The sequence below is a fragment of the Lepus europaeus genome, chromosome 2 (genome assembly GCF_033115175.1).
Source record: "Lepus europaeus isolate LE1 chromosome 2, mLepTim1.pri, whole genome shotgun sequence".
Taxonomy (NCBI): Eukaryota; Metazoa; Chordata; class Mammalia; order Lagomorpha; family Leporidae; genus Lepus; species Lepus europaeus.
The window spans coordinates 2,271,407-2,281,820 of record NC_084828.1 but is presented as its reverse complement, the minus strand read 5'-3'; the positions used below and the strand labels follow the sequence as shown (position 1 = coordinate 2,281,820).

The 10,414-nt window shown below is 69.6% G+C and overlaps 1 protein-coding gene and 1 long non-coding RNA gene across 2 annotated transcripts; both read right to left on the bottom strand.

Annotated features, from left to right (window-relative positions):
* Positions 1-1,740: 1,740 nt before the first annotated feature.
* Positions 1,741-4,123, bottom strand: LOC133769372 (uncharacterized). The gene is made up of 3 exons (XR_009867201.1): positions 3,968-4,123; positions 3,351-3,386; positions 1,741-2,954 (listed from the first exon to the last, which is right to left on the bottom strand). It is a non-coding gene; the product is annotated as an uncharacterized LOC133769372 (long non-coding RNA).
* Positions 4,124-4,698: 575 nt separating this feature from the next.
* Positions 4,699-9,734, bottom strand: ICOSLG (inducible T cell costimulator ligand). Its single transcript, XM_062174747.1, is given in 6 exon segments — positions 4,699-4,812; positions 5,263-5,343; positions 5,345-5,556; positions 6,030-6,377; positions 6,957-6,997; positions 9,615-9,734. Coding segments are annotated over 6 exon segments (810 nt in total). The 5' UTR covers positions 9,629-9,734.
* Positions 9,735-10,414: the final 680 nt, after the last annotated feature.

Here is a 10,414-nt window from a genome sequence, read left to right as displayed (position 1 = left end):
ACAAGACCCCTACGCACGCTGTGCCCGTCCTGGGGTGGACCCAGAAGGTCTGAGCAGTGGGGCGGGAGCGCAGGCCTCACCCATGGCCCAGAGGAAGGTGGGGGAGCCCAGAGTGGCCCAGGCCCTCTGCTGCCCTGGCAGGCTTGGCCATGAGCTGTGCTCACTAGGGAGAGGCGACCAGGATCGTGGAGGACACGGACGGACTGCGTAACTGCGGACAGTGGCGTCCTGCACGGGCACCGAGGGCCTGCGCTGCCCGGGAGGAGGGGACAAGCAGGCACCGCCTTGTCACGGGGGTGGGGACCTTTGTGCTGCCAAGGCCATCTGGATTTTTCTATCAGTCCAGGACCACTCAAAATTGTCTCCTGAAAAATGAACCTGCCAGGGCTGGCGCCGTGGCATAGTGGGTAAAACCACCGCCTGCGGTGCCGGCACCCCACATGGGCACTGGATCGAGTCCTGGCTGCTCCACTTCCCTTCCAGCTCTCTCCTAACGGCCTGGGTAAGCAGCAAAGATGGCCCAAAGTGCTTGGTCCCCTGCACCTGTGTGGGAGACCCGGATGGAGCTCCTGGCTCCTGGCTGGCCCAGCCCTGGCCACTGCAGCCATTTAGGGAGTGAACCAACAGACGGAAGATTCTTTTCTCTGTCTTTCCTTCTCTTTCAAATAATAAATCTTTAAAAAACAGAAGAGTGTTGTTTTAAAAAAAACTTAGCTGTCTACAGATTTCCCGAGTTTCCAGTCTCGCCGGCGGCTGCCTTGGCTGCACAGAGGCGCGGGCCAGCGGCGCAGGAGGACAGGCAGGCCCCGGGCGGCTGCCGGCTGCCGGCTTGGACGCTCCACAGGCAGGCCTAAGGCCAAGGCCAGGGCCCTGGGTCAAGGCCGCCCCTCTGGCCCCAGCTGCTTAACAACCAGGACCCTTAGGAAGCCGGGCGGCCCGGCCGCGGCAGGCGGGGCTCCTGACGCTGCTCTCAACCGCCAGATGGGGGCAGGGCCCCAGGCCAGAGCAAAGCTGACAGGGACTCCGACCTCAGAGCCTGGGGCCAGCCCCTCCTCCCCAGCTGGAGGCTGGAGGGGGGCAGCGGGGAGGGGGTAGGGACAGCTGCGCGAGGCTGGTGGCCGGGCGCCAGGCATTCCTGAGTGCTGGTGGGGTCGACCATGCTGGGGTCACAAGTCCACCCCAGACGGCCCCCTGGGGCTCTCGGCAGGCAGAGACCTGTGGCAGCCCGCTGCCTCTGCCCCCGCCCAGGACCCAGGCCTGGCCAGGCTGGCGGTGGGGGTGGAGGCAGTGCCCAGGCCTGGACAGCGGCACTGCCTCCTCACTTCCCAGGAGGGGAAACCAAGGCACAGCACAGCGAGGAGCTCGGGGTTATTGGTCAGTGGCTGCCCTCCCGTCCCCTGCGCTGGTCACAGCCTGCCCACCGCCCTGGCTGGTGCTTGCCAGAGCCACGGACACCCTGACGGCTGAGCCTCTGTCCCGGTGCTGATGCCTGGGACTCCAAGTGTGGTGGAGGAGGGGCCCGGGCCCGGCCCACCGAGACAGCGGGAGCCGAAGGGAGGCGGGGGCGGGGATGCTGGCCCCGGGCTGCAGCAGGCCACACTGGGTGCTGGAGGTGCCCGTCACGCCGGAGTGTGCCACGGTCAGCCCTGGCGCAGCCTCTGGGCATCATGGACAGCAGCGCTGGGGACACGTGGCCCTGCTGCCGCCTGGACGTGGGGCCGAGCACAGCTCCGACACAGGTGTGGATCACGGCTTGTATTCTCCGCACACAGTTCTGAGAGCCACAGCCGAGGGGCCGGGACCCGGGCAAGCCTCAGAACGCACAAGCGCGGCTCTTCCCCGGCCCCAGGTCCCAGGGGCCGCTAGGACCCCAGGGAGACAGGGCTGGGGCGGTCACTGCAGTCCAGGGTGCCCGCGGCGCCCGCAGGGGAGCAGTGGGGGAGAGCTGGGGCGGGCAAAGCTGGTGGCCACCACCGCCCAGCCCCGAGATCCGCAGCCCCAGCCTCTCCAGGGGACACTCAGGCTGAGGGGGAGCGAGCGCTCAGTCCTAGTGTGGAGGCCCTGGGTGGCGCCCACTGCGGCTCATGACAACCGTGGAGCTCTGGCACGGCGCACGGCCACCTCCTACTGCTTTGCTATCCCTCGCCACACGCCCGAGCCCACGGGAGGTATCCTCCAGAGACGCTGTCCCTCGGAGCTCCGGGGCGTGGGCTGCACAGCACAGGCGTCCGGCGGCGATGGACCAAGTGGCCTGAGCTCGACTGGTCCTGGGATGGGCAGGGACACAGCCCTGGGGCCAATGCTGCATCTTAAACAGAGGCCAAGCTGCCCACCGTGTCCTGCCTTGGTCCAGTGCCCATGTCACCTGCAGCCGCCTCCGGAGTCTGCGGCCGTGGGCCGCCCACCCTGCAGGCTATGGAGCGGCTTCCCTGGGCCAAAGCCATTCTTGGCCTCGGGGGAACGGCGTCCTCCCAGCAAATGTCCCAGAGGAGAAGGAAGCTCCCGTGTCCGGCGTTTCCTGCACTCCCACACACACACGTGTGCACACGCGGGAGCGCCTATGACAGGTGCTGCAAACGTCCTAGTGGAGCAGCAATGCCCTCTTCCCGGGAATCCAAAGTCCCCCGTCGCATCTCAGAACGGCCCGTGTCCTCGCCTGCTCGGCATGCTGAGCAGGGCCTGTGCCGGCCGCGGCTGCTCCTGGGCTCTGGGCGGGAGAGCATGTGGCCAGGTGAGGCCCACTCATCTGGGGCCTCGGCTGCGGGGCTGCTGACCCTCCGGGAGGGCCTCCCTCAGGGCCCTGGGGTCAGCGCTGGGCGCTCGCCAACAGCACTCCTGGGGCAGGGGCTCCGGTCCCCTTTGCCACCTGGCCTGCGCCTGTCCCTTCTCAAGTGGCCGACGCCCTCTCACCGACGCCTCTGTGTCCCAGGCGGTGAGTTCCAATCAGGCACGGTCTTGGGCGGAAAGAGAGGAGAGAGGAACGTGAGAGGGCTTCCTGGGGCTCTGCAGGGGGGGTGGGGGGGGCCGGGGAGGATGCAGCCGGGGAGCCTGGCCTCTGGGGAGGGTCAGCCGGCAAACAGGCAGTGAGCCCAGGTCGGCCTGGCTGCCAGGCCCACTGCCCACGTAGGTGGCCGGTGACCGTGTGTGGATACGTCCCAGACGGGGTGAGGGTGTGTGTGAGTGTGTGTGTGACACCCCGCCCCTGCCCCAGTCCTGAGGATGGGGGGGCAGCGCCTGTCCCAGCGCAGGGAGGAACCGGGGCACCGGCGACCCAGGGGGGTCTGGCGTGCCACCCAGGGTGCACACTGTCTCTGTTCCGAGCACAGGGAGGACGCCCACTGCCAACTCACCTGTGAACTCCAGCGTGGGCCCCACAGTCTGGGCACCTGCGGGACAAACCAAGGGGTTCAAGGAGGCAGCAGGGGAGGGGCTCTGCGCTCAGGGCAGCCCTGCCCCCACCGTGCCAGGCCTCCAGGGGGAGGGGCCGCTGCCTATGACCTAGGCTCAGGGGTCCCGACCCAGCCGAGCCGGGTGGACAGTGCTGGGACAACCGGTGGAAACGCACGGGAGCCACAAATCAACTTCCGTTGGGAGCGGAGCCCTCCACCCAGTGGACTCTGCGCCCCCATAACCCCCACACCTGCCCCTGCCCTCCCAGGCTCCCCAGGAAGAGCCCCCACCTCCCTGGGCGGGACGCAGCCTTCGTCCCCGTGCTTGGTGGCCGAACCCCAGAGATGGAGCCGCCAGATGCCACCTCTAGTTTAGAATCCATCACTCCCGGGGACTGGGACTCTGGGATTCTCACGGCACCCCCATGGCTCAGCCGGCCCAGGACCCACAGCCCAGCGCGTCCGAGCTGCTCAGCCCGCCGATTTCCAATGGAAGCCACGGACCACGGGGCGAGGACGTCCCGGAAGTCCAAACGCTGACACCGCCCCTCCCCCCACCACCTCGGCGTCGGCCGTACCTGCGTAGCCGCCCCGGGGACACCTGCTTCTGCACACCCAGGCCCGGCCCCGACCCCTGCCACGCACAGCACGGCTAGGATGATGAGTGCGGCCGCACCCTTCTCCTCCGGGGGACCGGCCGGGTGCTCTGTGATCCTGTCTGTGGTCCCAATGAACGTTTCTGCAAGAATGGGGAAACAATTCGCTCAGGGCCTCGGAGAGAGAGGGGCTCTCTCTACCCCTCGGGGGCACCCCCATGGCGGCCCTGGCCCCCCTGCCCCACGCAGCCCCGGGGGGCCCACGGCAGGTTCTGCTGGATCTCTTGTCATCACGGGGACATTCATGAACCGTCTCAAAAGCACCACTGACACCTGTTGCCTCCAGGCGTGGCGTGGCCAGAACGTCTGCTCATTCCAGAACTTTCCTCACCCCAGAGAAAGCCCCGTGCCTCCCAGCAGCCACGGCCCCTCTCTCCCCGCTCCGTGGAGCTGCTGTGTGCCACACGGCACATGCGGGGGCTCATGTGTGGCGTGGCCCCCGGGCTTCTGCCCCACGTGTCCCTTGTCCTAGCCTGGACCCTGCTGCGTTGATCCACCACGCTGGGTGCTGTGAGCACGTGTGCAGCCATCTGGGGCCCTGCTTTGGAGCCTCCCGGGGGGGTCCCGGGGGAGGGACATTTCCTCGGCCATGGCCTCCACCCCAGGGTGCGTGGGGCTCCTGCCCTCTGCCAGCTCTGCCCCTCAGAGCCTGCTCATGGGCAAATGAGCCTTGGCAGCCCTGGGGGCGGCAGACACACGGGGAAGCTGCTTCGGCTCGGCCCTGCGGCACCCTGGAAAACCCGGCCCGAGGCTCGCAGCTGCTGGGCCTGGGCACGGGGGCTGCACAGGCTCTGAGAGAGGCCGCCGTGTGCTGGGGCGGAGACGGCGGCCCTGGGGCACCTTCAGGCGCAGAGAGAAAGCAGGGCCAGTGCCCAGTCACGTCCAGGAGGGGCCAGCACGTCCTGAGCTCGTGAACGGGGGGGCCCCGTGTTCCTGCTGGGCCCCACAGGACCCCGCCCCACAGCTGGCAGGGGCATCAGCGCCCCGTCTTCTGCTGCCGATGGAGACACAGCCCCCTATGGGGTGCGGGCTGCCCGGGAGGGCTCCCACCCTGGACCTGCGACTGAGAGATGGGACAGCCTCTGTGGGCCCCCGCAGGTGAGGGTCAAGCTGACGACCCGGCCCCACCCCCACCCTCACCACGGCCCGACCCACGCCCCTCCCCTTCCACGGCTCTGCTCAGCCCGTGGAAGGGCCCGTGGCCCGGCCAGCCGTACCCATGCGGCTGCGCCGGTGAGGTTCTGCTGCAGCACCACGTTTTCTATCCAGCAGCCGACGTCCACGGCTGGGGGCCTGAGGGACCCTCAGGACGCTGAGCACGTCGTAGAGGCCCCGCGCGTTCCGGGACACCGTGCTGTTGTGCAGAGCCTCATCCAGCAGGCTGTTGTCCGTCCTGTTGATCCAGTACACGTTGGGCCGCGGGTAGCCGTCGCTGGACGTGCAGGTGAAGGTCAGGGCCCCGTCCGGGGAGGCGCCGCTGGCCGTGCTGACCACGGGCAGGCTGTAGTTGGCTGGGGGGAGCGAGGCAGGTGGTCGGCGAGGGCGGGGACCCGCCGGATGAGAACGGGCCAGGCTGCAGGGGAGGGGCTGCCCAGCCCCTGACCCTGGGTGGCTGCAGGACGGGGCTGTGGACTGAACAGTGGCACAGGAAAGTTCTGCCCCGGACTGGTTCCCCCAACCACCCCCAGGAGGGCGGCAGCTGAGCCTGGTGGGTGGCAACAGGGCCCCTGCTGAGCTCTGCACCTCCCACGGGCCGCGTGGACGGCCCGGCAGTGGGCATAGCCACCTCCCTGCTGGGCCGTGCCCCGGGCTCCCCGCTGCTGCGCGTGTGCCCTTCTTGAATTCTGATCTCGCCCAAGCTGCCAGGGGGCGGCCGAGAGAGCGGACCTGGGAGTGCCGCAGGCCCAGGGCTTTCCCCACGACCCCTCCCTTCAGCGTCCGGGGTGGGCAGAAGCCCCCCGCAGAGCCGAGGCCCCCGCCTCACCTGCCACGTGCAGCGTGACCACGGCTTCCAGCATCTTCTCCAGCACGGACTTGCGGAACACCAGGCAGTCGAACGTCTGCCCGTCGTGCGGGGTGATGTTGCGCAGGTGCAGCGAGAAGTCGCCCCGCCTCATGGCGGCTGGCGACAGCGAGGCCCGGTTCCGGTACTGGCCGTCCTGGTGGCTGGCGGAGCTGTTCTCGGGGAAGTAGTAGGCCACCACGGTCTGCGAGCCGCCGACTTGCCAGTAGACCATGAGGTCGCTGAGGTCGAAGCTGCCCCCTCTGGGGTGCACACAGCCGAGCCGCACGTCGCTGCCCACCATCGCCCTCACCTCCTGCTCCGCGGCTCCTGCAGGCACAGACGTGCACGGAGCTCATTCTCCGGAGCTGACTCCCAGCAGCTGAGGCCGTGCCGTCAGGCAGGCCTGAACCTCATCCGAGCAGAAGGGAGTTGGGCGAGACACGTGCAGGGCTGCGGTGGCACTGCCACAGTGCACACACGTGTGCGGCCAGACCCGGGATTTCCTGCCCTGACAGCGCAGAGCGGGATCAGGCAGCAGGGAGAAGCAAGGGTGGGTGCCACGCCCACCACACCCTCTTTTGCTGCTTCTTGGAACTGTGTCAAGAGTGAATGTGGAAACAGTTCAGGACACATCGCCAGGGCCAGAACTCAGTGCAGCAGGGGGTTTGCTCGCTTGTGACCACTTAATGCCTGCGTGAGAAGGGCCACGCCGCCTCGGCCCTCTCAGCTCTGCGGGCAGCTCCTGCTTAAAGACCCGGGGAGTCCACTGCAGAGAGGCGCGGCCTCCTGCCCCAGCCAGGGTGCGGAATTAAACCCAAACATGGCCCATGCCCTGCGCTGGCCGGGGCGCAGGCTGGACACTCGGGGGGGGGGGTGCTCCCCCGTGTGGGGTGCTGCTGCACTTACCAGCCTGCAGGCCGCTGACCAGCAGCAAGAGCAGTCCAGCGCTGCAAAACAAACACGAGAAAGGCAGGTGAGAAAGGCAGGTGAGACGGGCGGCAGGTGAGAGGGGCCCCAGGTGAGACGGGTGGCAGGTGAGACAGATGGCAGGTGAGAGGGGCGGCAGGTGAGGGGGGCGGCAGGTGAGGGGGGCAGCAGGTGAGAGGGGTGGCAGCTGAGAGGGGCGGCAGGTGAGAGGGGCCCTAGGTGAGACAGGCCCCAGGTGAGACAGATGGCAGGTGAGAGGGGCCCCAGGTGAGAGGGGCCCCAGGTGAGACGGGCGGCAGATGAGAGGGGTGGCAGCTGAGAGGGGTGGCAGGTGAGAGGGGCCCTAGGTGAGAGGGGCCCCAGGTGAGACGGGCGGCAGGTGAGACAGATGGCAGGTGAGGGGGGCGGCGGGGGGGGGGGGGGCGGCAAGTGAGACAGATGGCAGGCGAGACGGGCGGCAGGTGAGACGGGCAGCAGGTGAGACGGGCGGCAGGTGAGACGGGCAGCAGGTGAGACAGATGGCAGGTGAGAGGGGCGGCAGGTGAGACAGATGGCAGGTGAGAGGGGCGGCAGGTGAGACAGATGGCAGGTGAGACAGATGGCAGGTGAGAGGGGCCCCAGGTGAGACAGATGGCAGGTGAGACAGATGGCAGGTGAGGGGGGCGGCAGGTGAGAGGGGCCCCAGGTGAGTCAGGCCCCAGGTGAGACAGGCCCCAGGTGAGACAGGCCCCAGGTGAATTGGGCCCTAGGTGAGACTGTGACAGGTGAGACAGGCCCCAGGCAAGACAGACAGCAGATAGACAGGCCCCAGGTGAATTGGGCCCTAGGTGAGACTGTGACAGGTGAGACAGGCCCCAGGCAAGACAGACCGCAGATAGACAGGCCCCAGGTGAGACACGGCCCAGGCAAGTCACCTGCTTCTTCCAACCAGGAGCAGGCTGGCTCCCAGAGGCAGGAGGTAGTGGCAGCCATCACAGAAATGTGAACCCCAGGGATTCTGGGAGAGGAGCCAGGACACCCCCCCCCCCCACACCACAGGTCCCCAGGGACTGGCGGCGAGGAGCGGGGAGAAAGGGCCAGGCCCAGCTCCCTGGGGAGGGATTCCAGGCTGGGTGGGGCAGGAGGGAGCAAGTGCGGTGAGCTGCGGGCAGCCCCTGGAGCAGCGCGGCCGATCTGAAACCCACGAGGCGGCGCCTCGCCTCTCACATCCTCCACGGCTCGGCCCCTCGTGACCCCAAGGCTCTGGCACCTTCTGCCTGGGATCCTTCCCACGGGCGCCTCCTCCACAGTCCCCCAGGACGCCTCAGCTTTGCTTTGTTTCAAAGATTTATTTATTTATTTGAAAGTCGGAGTTCCAGAGAGAGAGAAACTCTTGCATCTGCTGGTTCACTGCCCAGTTGGCTACAATGGCCAGGCCGAAGCCAGGAGCCAGGAGCTCCGTCCGGGACTCCCTTGTGGGTGCAGGGGCCCCAGCACTTGGGCCACCCCCAGCTGCTCTCCCAGGCTCGTCAGCTGGGAGCTGGATGGGAAGTGGAGCAGCCAGGACTCTAGGGACGCTGGCGCTGCAGGCGGAGGCCTCTCACCGCTGTCCAGTGGCCTGGGCCTCACCCCCGACCATGTCTCTGGGGCCAGCTCCCCAGGAGGTGGGAGCCCCTGGGGTCGCCCAACTTCTCTGAGGGACCCTCCCGCCCTTCCTCTCTTAGCCTCTGCCTGGGAAACGCCGGGGGCCACCCAGGAGCCACACACAACTCGCGCCCAGGGCATGGCATGAGGGCCTGGGGGCCCGGGGCCTGGGCCCTGCCTCCTCCCACTGTCTCAACCACCCCTGGCCAACGCTAGACTGCACTCAGCCCGGCGTCCAGCGCCCGGTAAGCATGCAAGGGCAGCGCCGGGCTGGTGTCTTGGCGGTGGACGGGGCAGTCTGTCACCCCCCACCAGGCCTCCTGCCCCAGGCCCCACCGCCCCAGGCCCTGGCCCTGGGTCAGCCGCAGCAGGGCAGGGCCACTGCTCCCGGGCGTGGGCGGCTGAGACGTTGCCACTTTTATCTTCCCAGGCATGCTCTTCACTGCCCACGTTTCTAACCGGGCCGCCGGCCAGGGCCACCAAGTGTGCGAGTGGACGCCTGGGGACCCCCGAAAGGCCATTTTGACAAAAAGCAAGGGGGCCAGGCTGTCACCTCCCCCACGCGCCGGGCAGCCCCCGACGGGGGTGGCCGTGGGGAGGGGGCGTCCCCCAAGCGGTGGGCGCCAGCGGACTTGAAGTGGCCCGGCTGGGTATCTGCGGGTCGGGGCGCAGGGCGCGGAAAGCCGGCCCGGGCGTGGGTGCGCTCTCCCCACCGCCGCGCGCGCCCGAAGCCCTCCCCTCGCCCTTGGGGACCCCGCCCCAAGCACGCCCACGCGAGGCCGCGAGTCCGTGTGTCCCAGCCCCTGCCCTGCGCGCCCCCTGCCGACAGGTGACCGCGCTCGGCGGCGGCCTCCACGCCCGCGCCACCGCCCTCTCGCGCGCTTCCCGCCGCGGCACCGCCCGGTGAGCCCGGCGAGCTGGGCACGGGCGGCCCGGACCGCGGCGCCGCCATCGGGGCGCTCTCCGCCTGCCCTGCTCCGCACGACCGCACCGCAGGCCCGCAGGTCGCCTCACCTCCCCAGAAGCATGGTGGGGGCCGAGACCTCCGCCCGCGGGGTCCTCCGCCGCCGAGACCTCCGCGTGCCGGGGCTCCGGGACCTCGGCGTGCGGGGCACTGGGGCCGTGGAGACTGCGCTCCAGCCGGCCTCTGAGCCTAAGAACCCCGGAGCGGCCGGGCCCGCCCCGCCCCGCCCCACCGAGAGCCAGCCCCGCCCCGCCCCCGTCCCCTCCTCCCTTCCCCGTCCCCCGTGGACCTCCCGCGCCCCGCCACGCCCGCCCCCCGAAAACCAGCCCCAACCCCGACCCGCCCAAGAGTCGCCCCGCGCCCTCCGTCCCGACCCGCCCCCACCCGAGAGCCAGCCCCGCCCCGCCCCCTCCTCCTCCTCCAGCCCCCAGCGAGCCCCCCCCCGCGCCCTCGCCCCGCCCCTCCCCCCCGAAAGCCAGCCCCGCCCCGCCCCCTAGAGTCGGCCCGCGCCCTCCGTCCCGCCCCCACCGTGGGCCGCCCGCGTCCCGCCCCGCCCCCTCCTCCCCTCCTCCCTTCTCCCGTCCCCCGTGGGCCGCCCGCGCCCCGCCCCGCCCCGCCCCTTCCTCCCCTCCCCCGTCCCCCGTGGGCCGCCCGCGCCCCGCCCCCGCCCGCGCTCGGCCGCTGGCCTGGGGAGCCGAGCCTTTCCCACACTGCCGGGCCGCAGTTTTCCTGTCTGCGGGTCTCCGACGTGGGCGCTGGGGTGGGGAGGTTGTGGGGTGGCGGCCAGGGCGCTTTGGGGGCGCAGGCGCGGCTGGGGCGCTGGGGAGACCTAGCCCCGTCCCCGCGCCCG